The 16,492-nt window shown below is 31.6% G+C and overlaps 1 protein-coding gene across 3 annotated transcripts in view; it reads left to right on the forward strand.

Annotated features, from left to right (window-relative positions):
* LOC127706247 (choline/ethanolamine kinase-like) overlaps positions 1–15,887 on the forward strand; it is a 45,519-nt gene extending 29,632 nt beyond the window's left edge. For all 3 annotated transcript variants that reach the window (XM_052210751.1, XM_052210752.1, XM_052210750.1), the window contains exons 6-12: positions 1,614–1,634; positions 3,059–3,142; positions 5,815–5,873; positions 6,499–6,583; positions 7,791–7,902; positions 9,311–9,487; positions 11,363–15,887. In XM_052210751.1, the coding sequence (XP_052066711.1) occupies positions 1,614–1,634; positions 3,059–3,142; positions 5,815–5,873; positions 6,499–6,583; positions 7,791–7,902; positions 9,311–9,487; positions 11,363–11,422 (598 nt within the window). In that variant the 3' untranslated portion in view covers positions 11,423–15,887. The remainder of the gene's footprint in view (positions 1–1,613; positions 1,635–3,058; positions 3,143–5,814; positions 5,874–6,498; positions 6,584–7,790; positions 7,903–9,310; positions 9,488–11,362) is intronic.
* Positions 15,888–16,492: the final 605 nt, after the last annotated feature.

Below are 16,492 nucleotides of genomic sequence, written 5' to 3' on the forward strand. Positions count from 1 at the left end.
TCAATTAGCCATTGTTATATGCCCTCGATTTGGTTCGAGTCCAGTTGTTCTATAAGGATGTCTGTAATGCCTTTTAAATCTTTCTACTGTGAAAGTCAGTCACTACAACAGTCATCGGTGAGTCATGTGTTTCGGTTTGTTTTTTTTTCGGTGGCTTAGTTAATTTTTTTTCATATATTTTCTATGCGTTTCCATTTGTTTCTTAACTTTGTCAAAATAGTTGTTAAATGGGATGGAAAGTTATTTTCTTTTTATTCTCTCAGATCAGAATCAATTAACACCTCTGGGCGTTGTCTACCGTCTTAATCACGGGTTTCCCTCCCAGGCATACGGAAAAACTATCTTCGAACTAGAATACGGGACAACAATAATTTACTAGCAGTACATTGTGGAAGATTTTAATAAGATAAAGTATTCTTTTGTAATAAAGTTCATGTACACTTGTTTTATAGTAATTTAAAATTATATAAAACATATCTAATTTTATTTTGATTTGAGGTATAATATGACTTTCATAGCACTAAGTAAGTTTTTAAAACATCGTGTATGTTATATAACATAAACGGTAATAATTTTTCTGCACCAGATGCGCATTTAGACAACCAATGTCTCTTCAGTGATGCTCGAGGCCAAAATATTTAAAAATCCAAAGCTTATTAAAACATGAAGAGCTGTAAACCAAAAAGGACAAAAAAGTATTGCCAAAGCTGGGCAAGGAATCAGAGCTTTGCATGAGGGAGATACATTACTTAATTTTAAGTAATTTCAAAAATTTTGTAACTGCAAATTTTAATAACACACAATCCGTATTTTCATGCCAGTACAGAAGTACTGGCTACTGGGCTGGTGATAACCTCGGGGACTATTAGTCCACCAGCAGAGGCATCGACCCAGTGGTAGTAATAGCATAAACGGTACCAATTTTTCTGCACCAGATGCTCATTTAGACAATCAATGTCTGTTCAATGATGTTCGAGGACAAAATATTTGAAAAACCAAAGCTTATTAAAAACATGAAGCGCTATAAATCAAAAAGGACAAAAAAGTATTGCCAAAGCTGGGCAAGGAATCAGAGCTTTGCATTAGGGAGATACATTCCTTAATTTTAAATAATTTCAAAAATTTTGTAAGAACAAATTTTAATAACACAAAATCCGTAATTTCATGCCAGTACATAATCCAATTAATTTTTTTCAGAGATTTGTTTTTGACGTGAATTAAAAGCTACAGCCTTTTAAATCTTTAATCTTGTAACTCTGCTCTATCTAAACCGTAAACTTATTACCGTAAAATGATGTAAAACTTCAAGCTTTTTCTTTTCTTTTTAATTTTGGTATTGTTTTGAAATGAGCGTAGTTTTGTGTAGGCCGTATTTTTTAACTTATTTATAAGTGACATTTATTTCTAATTTTATATTTTATATCAAACATTGATAAAGATAAATGTATATGTAATTTACCAGTACGGATAGGTAAATTTATTTTAGCCTTAATGTAAACTTGACTCCAATGTTTCTGACCATAATGATACTATGGTCACAATCGTCGGAAATATATTTGTTTCTTAAGTATAAGCATTTCAGTGTTATTATATTTTCATTCTTTTGATTTCAGGAGAATTGCAAACATTCAACGGTATGTATACTTTAATTTATTGGTTTTATTGTTGATATATTCCTCGAAGTCGTACTATAAAGCAGGTTGGTGAGGTTCAGATATTATTCTAAGTGCACATGGATTTCCGTATTTCGTATTTTTCCGTTAAGTAAAAGCATTATTTTGTTGGCGAGATTATGATAAAGCAGAAGGAAGATTTATAAGCACAAATATGGAACGTGAACTATATTTGCTAAAATCGGACAACAAAAATTTACAAAATGTGCCATGCAAAGCCAGACAGAAACAGGAAATAGACAATATAAACGGGCGTATAACATTAGCGCGGATTTGGGGGTTATCAGTTAGACAGAACATTTGCGCAAAAAAAGAAATATTAAATTTGCGCGAATTTAACCTACAGATCTAAACGTATATTAACCTTGCTAATAACTTGATGTGAAGTCATAGTATATACTTTATACTGAGCGATTATGGATGCGATTTGTTCGTGTCATTTGAACAAAAATCATGATTTTATTGGAACCAGAACTAGAACTACTGCTTATAAATGAGTGTTAGGACTGATGAACATTTTACCACCATCTGGGACTACTGCTATATAAAGCCATCTCACAAGTACTTTGACAGGGACAAAAGATTGTAAATGTCATATTTCCCTTTAAATTACAATTTTTAAATCTTCACAAACGTAATGATATTTCTCGGCATTTTTATCAATCAAATGTTATGCAAATCCGCGCAAATGTAATGAATCGATATTAACATGTGTACATTATATGCATTTATGATGAAAGTTTTTGTCCATTACTCTCTAATATATAAACACCCCATCTATACCTGTATACCATGGGGACATCACATATTTATCTAGTTCTATACAAAATATTTAGAATCGATAAATATTTTAGTCTTTTTACTTTTAGTATACATAGTAGCAGATAAAGGTAAAAAGAATAAAAAGAGCGATGGACACATTGCAGGCGGTGTTGTCTCGATATCCCAATTGATGAGTTCGAATCCCGGCGAGGGAAGAACAAAAATTTGCTTCTGCAAATTTGCAGATTTAACATTGTTGTGCTGATATTTAGAGTAATTATGTCTATATATATATTCAGATTAATCCTGACAAAATAATTGATTCAAGTTATAAGACAAGAAAGATTTTGTACATGACATCTTTTTGTGAAAATACACGTATTTATGAATGTATGTGTATTTTAACAATCCTTGTGGAAGTACACATCTTGTCTTTATCTAATCTTGTATTCCAAATTTGAGCTTCTATCCAAAAGGAGGCAAATCAAATTTACCATCTAAGTTGCCATATCACAAGCTGACGGTGCTCTGGTGGATGTTCTTCAACAGGCGAGTGATCTAGACCTTACTGCTTGAATTCATCATGTTAAAGCTTGTCAACATTGCTGTTTATCTATTTTTAGTTGGCTGTTAACCACTGAAATAACTCAAGGTACTGTCAGGACAATTGATTCATTTGACTTTAGACATAATCTGAGGGAAGTAAGGTAAGTTCAAGCTTGCTAGGCGCTATGCATAAGAAATATAAGGAATATACCACGATTGAAATAAACAAACAACAGATAACGAAGGAGACAAAGGAGCTACAGCATCTTGGGAAAAATAAAAATAAACAAGCAATTATATAAGATACTGCACAGATAAAAACGATCCAGCAACACTTTATTCACTCAACATCTAGAATAAAATCATGTACTCCGGGAAAGAACGCAGTTCTGTCAGCCGTCCCGCATAAAGACCAATACATGTAACGCTTAGAAAAACATATGTTTCCTTTTCTTTCTGTTTTATATTTACATTAAAAGCGAACAAATTAAACGAATTCACTAATCCAAGAATTCAATTTTCTAAAAAATAAACTCATAATCGCAAACTACTCAGTCTGATAATTACAATTAGTGTTATCCACACGTGTACTGTTTGCTATTTGTAATATAATTTTGGTCACAAGTGAGTGTCTAAAATCAGGGGTATGTCTTGAGTGGTTCACCACAAATTGTCTATCACAAAATCAAAAACTTTAACATTAATCTACGGTTAATTTTCAAACGTCAATATGCCATGAATATGGCAAGGGAAGGCAAATAATCTAAAAAAAATGGATATGAGATATGAGATGTGCTTGTGATCATACAACTACACACCGAATATTTTTTAAACGCCGCCAGAAACAGAAAGACAAAGTTTCTCACTCAGGCGAATTAGACATAGATATTTGTTGATTAATTCAGCGATTCCGTAGTTTTTGCTAATTCTGGAAACAAGCCTTAAGTAGACGTGATGTTTGGCTATTCCAAACTAAAAGACAAATTGAAAGAGTTGGTCTTACTCAGTTTCATTAAAAGGAATGGCGAACGTAGATACAAGTATCTTGTCTTGGGGAGGGATAAATCCTACTTTGTAAAGAATAACTCAGATTCAAACAAAAAATTCTCTGAAACTGACATGCTTGATTTCTTGATTGACAACAAATTTGTTACGTTTGGAGGACTTGTTTTTCAACAGACTGTCGGAATTCCAATGGGAACCAATTGTGCCCCTCTTCTTGCCGACTTGTTTCTTTATTATTATGAGGCTGACTTCATACAGGAACTTCTTAGGAAGAAAGATAAGAAGTTAGCAATATCCTTTAACTTTACGTTCCGCTATATAGATGATGTTCTCTCACTAAATAATACAAAATTTGTGACTATGTTGAACGAATCTATCCCATCGAACTAGAGATAAAGGATACTACAGATACAGTTAAGTCTGCCTCATATCTTGACTTACATCTAGAAATTGCAACGAGGGTCGGTTGAAAACAAAACTTTACGACAAAAGAGATGATTTCAGTTTCCCTATTGTGAACATTCCATTTTTATATAGCAACATTCCAACAGCGCCTGCATACAAAGTATATATCCCCCAATTGATACGATATTCCCGGGCTTGTATTTCCTATCATGAAGGAAACAAGGAAGCTATTAAACCAAGAGTTCCAAATGGTGAAGTTGATATCATCCCTTCGTAAATTTTACGGACGCCATGACGAGTTGGTTATGGAATAACCGTTTCACAGATGATATCGGATATGTTCCTTATGTCGTAACTACAATACCCTTCCCTTTTCACGAATGTGACCTACCAAAATAGACTACTTACCGGATTTGTAATAAAATAAGCAACACGACGGGTGCCACATGTGGAGTAGGATCTGCTTACCCTTCCGGATCACCTGAGATCACCCCCAGTTTCTGGTGGGGTTCGTGTTGCTTAGTCTTTAGTTTATATGTTGTGTCATCTGTACTATTATTTGTCTGTTTGTCTTTTTATTTTTGGCCATGGTGTTGTCAGTTTGTTTTCGATCTATGAGTTTGACTGTCCCTCTGGTATCTTTCGTGCCTCTTTTTCGAAGCATACGAATTCGAGGTTCGCTTTACTCATGAAATAAAGGCAACTTTTTAGATTTATACATCCTTGGCTTTCAAATATTCGGCTTTGAGCGTTCCTGGTGAAGGTAAATCCAAAAAAGCGGTTCGGACGCATTAAATTTTTAACTTATTGTTTTCATTTTTTACAGCACTGGAGTGATACCTCTGCTGGTGGACTATCAGCTCGAGGGTATCATCAGTTCAGTGGTCTTGGTTACTGACATGATTGATAATGAACCTTTATAAATAGCCCGTTTATAAATTTTGAAATTGTAAAAAAAACTAAGGTTGTAACTCCCTCAGGCAAAATTGGCATTAGAAAGAATTGGCTAATTTGAGGTATTTGTATTATTATATAGCTCTTCAACTATTTCGGTTTTATACATCCTCGGCTTTCAAATATTCGGCTTTGAGCGTTCCTGATGAAGGTAAATCCAGGAGAGCGCTTCGGACGCATGAAATTTATAACTTGTTGTTTTCATTTTTTTTTTTTTTTGTCAGAAAAAGCTATCATTTAAAAAGATATAAAGGACTCCGGTGTAGATCGACGATAAGTGGAAAACAGATGGTTCCCACTCAAATGAAAACTGTCTGCTGAAAGAAAAAACATTCCCAAAAAATGTAGTATCTATAAAAAAAATCATTGAAATTCCGGCTAATGCTGGAAACGAATATTAAAAGGTTATTATTATCTTATTATCTGGTTTAAATATTTTCTATTCCACGGATGAAGTTTCTTATTTTAGAAGGGCTACTGTTGATTTGAAATCAGAAGTTGTATTTTCACACAACGGTTTGACAGAAGGTAAGAAACCTACTTTCTAATCTCCTTTCCAATTACTGAAAGTATGGTAATTAATCCTAAACAGGAATTTCACTAATATAATAATTATGATAAAAATAATGATACAATAGTTTTGTCAAAAGAGAGAGCATATTCTTGACACAAAACTGGTATAAACATAAGTTTAAATCTCGGATTTTAAGGAGAGGGGTGCAGTGGATGATTATTAATATATTTGATACTAAACCAAAAGGTTTACCAATACATATATATCATGTTTGTTAATTTGCTTTTGCATAATCTAAATACTTTTACGTCATATATTACAGTTTGAACACAAAAACAAAACAAAACAATTACAAAACGTATGACAATCATGATTCTATTCTATTCAGGTTGCCACTATTTAGAAATAAACAAATCTTGTTTTATACAGACAACAAAATTCGTTAGGATCCAAATTAGTTCTTGGTAGTTCTTGGTATACGATATTTGTGAAACAACATCAACTCTGCAAAAAAGGTTAAACATATCGGTCTAACCAACAAACTAAGGTCTTCAAGGCTCCGTAAGAATCAGCACCTCTAAGCAAGGTTTAAATAATAGATATTAATACAATTAGGCTACAACTAGATTTTTATTTTAGGAGATATACTGCGCCTTACAGAAGAAACCGACCTTCTAGCCAGTTTGAAATTGATAGATTTCGAATACAGTGCCTACAACTACCGGTAGCTATTAAATCAAGCAAACACCCGTTTAGTTTAAACATAATTTGACAATGGTTTGCAAAAAGATTCATCTGTGTATTCACCTGTTTATAGATCAAACTGCTTTTCCGAATATTGTGTACTGTATTATTTCGGTTTGGTATCTTCTACTTTACTTTTAGAGTGTTTACAATTATACAGTGTGTGAGAATGTTTGTCTGAGAGTGTTGTTGTTGGTGGTGATGATAGCGGTGCATGTAACATTGATGGTGGTTGTGGTCCATTCACCCATTTTAAAATTTTTATTCGACTCGTTTCTGCATTTTTATGGATTTTACCCTTGAATATTATGGAGCTGGTAAATTTTAACCTACATGTTATTGCTGTCATTCATGTTGTTCAACAATTAAAAAGTTGTGCGCTAGCCTTATAAGAAATACATTTAAGATTTTTAAGAATATGATGTCGTATCAATTCATGACACAAAGCACAATATGCACAAAAATAACGAAAACAAAGAAATAATTATTCCGTAATTGTTTTTTTCTTCATCTCAACCAATAAACTAAAAAACAATATCTCTGTAAACTTTTTAACAGGATATCTTATTCAATTTGTAAGATATCCAAAATAGTTTATAAGATATCATATTTACCTGAGATCACCCCCATTTTTTGGTGGGGTTCGTGTTGCTTAGTCTTTAGTTTTCTATGTTGTGTCATCTGTACTATTATTTGTCTGTTTGTCTTTTTATTTTTGGCCATGGCGTTGTCAGTTTGTTTTCGATCTATGAGTTTGACTGTCCCTCTGGTATCTTTCGTCCCTCTTTTAGCTTATATTGAAGAAATCGTTTTGAGTTTATAAGATATCTTGTTAACTGTATATGATATCTTGAAAATAAAATAAAATATAAAAAACGGATTGTCATAAGATACATCTGTAAAATTTTGTCCTTGCAGTTCAATCTTCAACAGTTCGATTAAAGTGACATTACATTGTAAGAATAAGCCTCTGTCTAGACTTCATAGACTTCCCTAACAAGTTTAAGCATTTCCTCTTCAATCAAAAATAGGAAAGATTTCCAGATATATTTTTAGGAAGTTACGCTTTGGAATCTTTAACATAATTGCAATGTATTGATGTTCCATAATTTTTTGTTCAGTTTGTATACTGTTGCCCAAATTCTTTTATTACGATGATGATGAAGATTTTAATTATTTGATACTAGAGCCTACGATTTAAGTATGCTGTTTATTGAATGTTGTATTGAATACCGGAATGTACCAGATACTCCATATTTCAAGTTCAACAACGTGGACTATCCTGATCCAGAAATCCGAGTGAGTGTTTCTGTTATAAATTAGTAATGAATAATCGCGTTCTCTTAACTTTTATTTCATTACCGTTATTGATATAAAAACAATGTGGTACAAATGACAATGAGACAACTACGGTACCGTATCTGTTTTATTTTGATACATCGGATCAGTGATGGTGCCATTGCAATGTTTTAATGGATATATTCTAATTTACTGATGAACATCGTAGTTTTGGCCGATTTAAGTACATGTATATTATATCTGAAGATGTAATGTTACTTATTATTTTAAGAAAAGAATTTGATTGTGGTGGAAAAAACTACTTGTTATCTTAAACTTTCACTTTCGGTCACGTGTAACGGTTTGTCAAATTACGTGTACCAAAGATTTAGAGTATTTTATTTCTTTGGGTAGGACAAAGGGAGTTAATCAATTTGTTTTTGTGCTATGTCTTATAATAGATTAAATTACTACTCAAATTTTAGAAACATTAACACTCGCGAGTATTACACATTCGGCAGAACTGAATCTGATGGTCCTTTTATACATCAATGATAATCCCTTTTATAAGATTGTTGCTCAATCTTCAGTTCTGTGTTCATAATTTTGTGAACTGGGTTATTTTTCTTGTGATTTTTATGTCATCAGTGTTTCTTCGATTTATATTAATTATATTTTTGGATCTTCTTAATTGTATTCGTTAATGTTATCTCTATAAACAAACATGACCGCACATGTTTTAATGAGTTTACTGTGTAGTTTCATGTAAAGAAATATAGCACTGCTCTTGAAATATTTTATCAACATTATGGTAATCATATGACTATTGTGTCCTCTGAACAAAAGAAGTTTGCCTTGCCAGAGGCGACTTTCATCGAGTGTGCATAGAGTAAACATATCAAGAGACTGCACAAAAGATGTACATTATACATTAAAAGCCTGAATTCATGATAATAAATCTATCATTTTCGTAAAATAAAGTAGATATTCACCTCCGTCAACAGCAATTTTTGATCATCTCTTCCTTCTGGTGAAAAAACCCAATGTTTACATCATTATAGCATACTCAAAATCAATAAATATGCATATAAAATTAGTGAAGCGTAAAAGTTTACGAGTACAACAAAACAATTCCTTCATGTTGTGGAATCATTTACTTTCGTGAGTATCAATTTTCGTCGCGTGATGAAAATGTGTGTCATCGTTGCTTTTGGATTTCGTTGAATTGCCAAAGCCTTTATACAAGACGATAAAATCTAAAATTATGTTGGACATGTTTTCGTGGTCAACCAATACCCATGAAATCGAAGAAAACTGGTACACACCACAAATAAGAGTGAATCAACAATTTTTTTGATAAAAACGATGCCAAACTTCGTATATCTTAAGTGTTATTCAGACATAATCTTCTCCGTCCTTCCTTTAACAGAAACAGATTTGTGAAGCATATTTAATGGCAAGATCAAATACGGGAGATCCAACAGAAGGCGACGTAAACAGATTATTGCATGAAACTGAAATATGTGAATTAGCTGTACATCTAATGTGGGCAATATGGGGAGTTGATCAGCACATTAGAGGAGAGAAAATTTCTTTTGGATATTTGGTGAGTATAGCGAGACTCCATTTTTCGTAATACATTTGTGTATTTGATACGGACCATATCAGTATTTGGACCATACGCGTATGGTAATGATCACATACGTATATACTCATATGTTCCGACCATGCGCGTATGGTCCGTATGTTCCGGGAGATTAATACGTTGAATGTTGTCTCATTTAATTGAATGGTAATCGTTTTGTCGTGATTAATAAAATAAAGTGAATTATATTGACGTTATTTAAGTAATGGATAGTTTAATTGGTCAATATCGAGTTTTCCTTATGAAACACATTACGGCGGCTTCGACTTTTAAATATAATTTCAAGCGATATCTAAATGAATAGTTACACAAGTAGTCAACTGTTTTACTCACAAATAATTCGGGCATTGTATCCTCTTTTTTCTTCTTTATTTTGGCGTTTAAATGTGTGTTTAGTAAATTAAAATTTATTAAATATTTCAATTTATTGTAAGGTTTTCATTTATAAACTACTGTTATGATAAAATTGAATGAATAGAAACAAGAATACATCAGTTAAGTGAAAACAAGTACAAATTAGAAGAAACAAAAACATAGATAAACTCATGTTAACACAGGGGAAAAAAGAAAAAGTTATATGCCCCAAAACGCCTGTTGTTTCACTTACAGATATAAAAATGTCGACAGGATAAAAGCATTTTTAATTGACTCTAGCAAAAACAATGTAACAGATTCATCAAGATTCGGACAATATGTAAAAGACAAAGTGTTTTGGCTTTGTATGTAATCACTCATGAAATAAAACTAACAATAAGTCAATGATTTGTGCTGATTTGGTTCGGAGAATGAGCTGTGTGTTCCTTCGAAGGCAGTAATAAATTATCCGAAATATACCTATATTGTTTAAATACTCGTATGGTCCGGGCCGTTTATAACCAAACGAGTATATACTCATATGGTCAGAACAATAGGAGTATACGCAAATGGTCATGACCATACGTATATGTAACCTTTTTCAACACTATAAGATCATTATCATAACGATTTTAATTGCAAATGAAAAAAAGAAAGGATAGTTAATATTTATTTCAAAAGTTATTGAACGCATGTCAACGCATTGATAGGAAAAACAACAATTCATCCAGACGGCTGTGTATATAATCACTCATATACAATAAAACTATGATTGTATGTGTATTTAAAAAAAAAAAACAGAATATAAGATTGTTTGTATTATCTTTTTTTTATTAGAAACCAAATGAACACTTGTTTTGTTAGTTTAACAATTAGATTTTTCATAATAGCAATGCAACAACTATCAGTAAAGACTATAGGACAAAATTGTGACAAACAATTACAGGTCAGCGTACTACCTTCAACAATGACCAAATTACATACCGTATCTTAAGCTATAGAAAGCCCCAGCATAACAAAATTTGAAACAATTAAAAAGAGAAAACCAATAACCTGATTGATACTGAAACTTTTATAAAGAAAGAAAAACAATTAAACAGACCTTAACAACAACAACCACTGAAGTTAGGGACCTGGCTTGGAACGTGTCCATAAAAAATGTGATGTGGTCACCATGTTTTCACTTAAACCAATATCCTGGAACTGTGGATGAAACAACACAACATATGAACAAACTTTTAAAACCAGTTAGCACATACACTAATAAAAACACACAGTACAGTCGAAAGAGCACTTCTACATGTAGCTACTGAAAGCTCGTGCGATGTTTTCAACCACTTAATAATCCATGTTCTCCTAGACAAAAATGTCAATTCGTACACCTTCGACGGATTGTGTATTAGTATAACCATGTCATATAAGCAGTCTAAAATCATGACCTTGACAATATGCTATATTAACGCAAGTTTCATTTCCTTAAAGGAATATGCAGTTGTTCATTTAAATGAATATATAAAGAAGAAAAAACATAGATTACCATAGTAAAAGCAGGTGTTTACATTTCAATAACCTTGACTATGCTCCAGTTTTGGATTTGCAAAAAGAAATTATCGTAGAAGGGAAGATATGAACTTGAATGGATATGTACAAATCATTTTCTATCATTGTCATAACAATTTGCAAAGTTTTGTCTTGGCTATTTCAAACTTTTTTATCTTTAATACGATGCACAAAAAGCAATCGAAAAAGCTGTTTCACAAACGCACTGGCATTATCATTCCGTTTCTATTTAAAACATAGTCCAGGCAAAACAATACAAGTGTAGATTTCATTTTTTTCCCATTTATGAAAGTATCAGAATTTCAGTTGTTTCTCATTATCGTCAATGAAAAACATAACAACAACCGCTATTATTTGAATTTTGTCTTCTGTGTTTTTAATATATTTTGTATGTATTTTTACATCTTATAATATTATCAGAGTGTACCCAATGTTTATTTTTATGTAAATTAACTCATGTGTAAAATATTTACTGATGCAATTCATATGATTTTACTAGCGGAAAGATAAATCATGGAATTTCGTCGTGTGCTTTCATTTCGTATGAAAACTGCCCATGAAAGCAACCCAAGATTATATAATTATTAGATGTGTCACCTTAATCAGTCAACACTATTTTTGCCAATTTTCGAGTACTTCGTGCAAACGATAATGTTTTTTGGAATAAAAAACGCAAATTATTATTCCTTGAAAAACATAGTTGACAAAATATCTTGAAATATTGATATATGATAGAAATGTAATAATGATTGTCCCATGATAAATATGTACAATAATGATTGCAATATGCTAAGTATTTTAAGAGGTAACTACTTTGAAATCGACATCTTCATTTTCGATTTCAGCTATATAAAGTATAAATACTTGATTTCACGTGGAATGAAACTGCCCTTATCTAACTAGACAATTTCTTCCGAAGTATTGTGTTTAAACTTGTTCTCATTGTGAATATCATATATTTTGTTATTTGGAAAATCTGTGAATATAAGAATGGAACATCGTTCTATAATATAATGATAATCGCTGAGTTAATATCTTATATATATATATAGAAGTGTAACAAAAATACCAAGCTTCAAGACAAATTCAAAAAGGGTATTCCTAACTTGGTACAGATATTTTCGGAAGAATATAGTGAGTTAAACCTTATTGTATAGCTAGCTAAACCTCCAACTTGCATAACCGTTGTTCATAGTTCCATCATATTGACAAAATTGAGTAAGCAACCACAACAGAAATTATAGGTAAATGTGACAATAATTGGGATCCAAAAACCAAAAACTGTGTAAACATACACAATCACAGATATACAACACAACTTTCTAGCAAATTCAAACAAACGTACAAATTAATCTAACAAAGACGCCAACAAAAAAAATGTTGTAGTCATATCTTTTTATTGTGTATTAACTGCTAATAATTGGCAGTTGTATTGTGGTAGAGATGCTACACTGTTTATCTAAATAGTTCTTTTAATCACTTGAAATAATTTTAATATATTTAGTTAAAGGATATTCAAGAACAATCTTATCTTTTATTTTGTAAGCTGAACTGACGTGGAGATAACTATTATTGTTTTATTGAATTACTTGAACATGTTAGGGATGTATTCTTCTGATGTTTCAGTCTCGTTGAAATCTCATTCTGGAATTATTTCCAAAACATATGATACAAGAGGAAAATATCAATGAATTTTAAAAATATTGTAACAAAACTTAACTCTGTGAAAAAATTCTTTACTTACAAAAAGCAGTTTTTTATAAACAAAATTTCCAAATTTTATAACCAATCCGGTCAATGTCATCAACCAAAATGTTGAGAGAATGGGTGAGGGGTAAAAAGAAATTATTTTACCAAAAATATGAACATCCCATATCATTTTTTTCTTTTCAAAATTCTTAGATATGTATTTTTCCAATCATTTATAACAACGAAGTTGACATAATATGCATTTTGTTCTAAAAAAAAAAAAAAGAAAAAAATCCAAATTTGACAAATTTGACAGCATGGTCAATTTGACACGAAAAAGCAACAAAATTTTTTAAAACTTTCTAATCTTAACACCAAACTATAGTTTTTTTAAGTTAAATTTATTCAGATTGGTCAACATATCTTAAGTGGAAGTTTAATTGTGAAACTGTGAATTTTTTTTTCATGATAATAACTCCAAAATGGACAAATGGACAAATGGCCGCAGCAAAAAAAGAAGTGCACCACAATATGATTTTTTAGTCATCAATTACTTTCTTACAGTCATATAAAGGAAAAATTCAGGTTGAGAAAAAAAGTTTAATTCTATAAATGTTTGGCTCCTCAGAGGTGTACATCCTTCAGCATATCTTTGATTTTATTTATTCTAAAATTCAATAGAGGTGTAACACCACCATTGATTTTCCCCTATTAGTCTTTGTTAAATTTACACTTTTCAAAAAATTGTGCAGAATTTATCTTTGTTTCAAATAAAGAAATACTTGGCATGAGTAAAGTTTAATCCTGTCTAGTACTATTTACAATATTTCACATAACATTTCATTGCATATAACCATCACTTGAAGTTAACCAATCAAATGTTCACCCATTTTTCTCTGTGTACAAGCTTTAGTAACCATGTAACCTCAAGTTTCCAAAATATTCTATAGAAACACCAAATGAAAACAAGATGGTGCTTTGAAACACCCAAGGTATATGTTAATTAATCAGATTTTTTTACTGCAATGAAATGTAGGATTAATTTCCTACAACTGTCAAATGTAATATTTTTTTCAACCCTTTTTCGTAGGCAACCGGATGTGACGTACTAAGATGTGGTGGTATTACACCTAAAGAAGACTTTTTTGTTGAATAAAATGAATGTGAATTTTTTACTTTGTAGTACTGGTTATTTCAAGCATTACTGTCATAATCAGTTCAATAGTTTGAGAAAAATCTAGTATAATGTAAGACGACATCTACAGCGATTCGAGCAAAATTTCTTCGAAAAATCCAAATCAAGCTGCATCATGATAGAATATAGTGTGGACCACTAAATGACCAAATATTTATTTCATCTGCATGCAAACAGTTGAATTTGATACAAAAGATGACTCTAGGATGATAAATACCACTAATGGACCTCTTTGTCTTCATTATAAGGTCACTTTTGGTCCATTTATACATCTCATTTCCTCCAAATTTCAACTTTTTAGGCCAATAAATAAAAATTTTGGGGCAACTTTCACTCATTTAATGTGATAATAAATGAGTAATTGAAGTATTCAAGCTGAATGAACTATCCATATAAAATTTTACCTACTCCATGGAGGTTTTAATAAGTCCTTACGTAAAACTAAAATTTACGTCGCGTTCCAGAGAGGGACACAAAAAGCTTCCCTTATAGTGAATAATTTGTTGTTACCGCTTCAAAAATAATTCATGTACTAATAACTTTATATTTATTAAACTGTTTCTGAGGAAAAAGTTTTCTATTATAGCAAAATATAAGAAATAAGGAGAAAAAGTCGGAAAAGGCTCTCAAAACACTGAGTATGGCTTGCTCTGTCTACTAATATTTATGGTAGAGTCCTATTTCAAGGCAATTTTCACATAAAATGTGTTTTTGAGACTCAATCCACTCAGAATATTTCATTTTTGTAATATTTCACTTAAATAGCATGAAATTTTAACAAACGAGAGAGTAAACATAAGGTCATAGGTGCATGTGCAGCTTCCCATAATTGGTGTAATACCATCATTGATTTCCCCCTATCAGTCTTTAATAAATTTACACTTCTCAAATAATTCCATTTCCATTTACTTCTCGAATAAAGTTTAATCCTGTCCAGTACTAATACAAAATTTCACATAACATTTCTTTGCATATAAGAAATAACCATCACTGGAAGTTAACCAATCAAATGTTCACCCATTTTTCCCTGTGTACAAGCTTTAGTAACCATGTAACCTCAAGTTTCCAAAATATTCTATAGAAACACCAAATAAAAAATAATGGTGCTTTGAAACACCCAAGGTATATGTTTATGACTCAGAAATTTTTTACTGCAGTGAAATGTAGGATTAATTTCCTACAACTGTCAAATTCAAGGGAATATTTTTGAAGACCCTTTTTTGATTTGGTGGTATTATACCTAGAGTGAGTTCTTCCTTTCGTATCGAAAATTGAATCTAGACAGAAATGCAATAAATAATTTGGAAGTAACAATAGAAATTGTGTTGCTACAGAATCAGTTCCACTGCATTATATCATACGAATCTTTGGATATTTCTATTATTTAAGCTCCGTCAGGCTTGTGATTTTATTTTTGAAAAACTTTTATGAGATATGAAATGACTTCTAACAATGTATGCCATATAAATGTATACAGCTACAGATAATACTGTGATGTATCCAAGATATTATAATTAAGATTTGATATTATATGTTTTATAATAAAAAAAAAATTATATTGTACTTTTGTGATAGATACATTACATATATAATCCTTTTAAACTAAACATATTGTATTTGTGTATGTTGCAAAACACACTATCATTGGAGTAATGTTGTCGTTGATATGTTGCCTTATATTATTATAAAAGTAAGGAGATGTTGTATCGATTGTCAATAAGACGTCTATCAACCAGAGACCAAATAAAGAATGTTTATCCAAAACATGTCTGTGAGCGCTCAACATTCCCCTTACCTGAGACCGTCTTGTAACACCACATAATAGTAACAAACAGGGTCAATTCGCTCAGTTCATTTCAAGTAGGCAGTGATGGTAGCATTTTCTTCCATTTACACGTATGATGGTCCGTTTCGAAGCTGCAACGTTTTTACAGATTTGGTTAAATTTTTAAAATACGAAATTTTCTCTATTTTTACACAAAAAGTTATCTAGAGGTTCAGTTCTTAACAACACCCAAAACTTTAACCTACCGTAAACCAAAACTTTAACTCGACACAGTACGGTACGGACGGGAGGACGTGCAAACAGTCCAGAAACCCTAATGCCCACTACTTTTCATAAGTATGTAGCAATATTTGCCTTGTCGAATGTGCCATTCTAAGCATAA

This window comes from Mytilus californianus, unplaced genomic scaffold (assembly GCF_021869535.1).
Source record: "Mytilus californianus isolate M0D057914Y unplaced genomic scaffold, xbMytCali1.0.p SCAF_6, whole genome shotgun sequence".
NCBI lineage: Eukaryota > Metazoa > Mollusca > Bivalvia > Mytilida > Mytilidae > Mytilus > Mytilus californianus.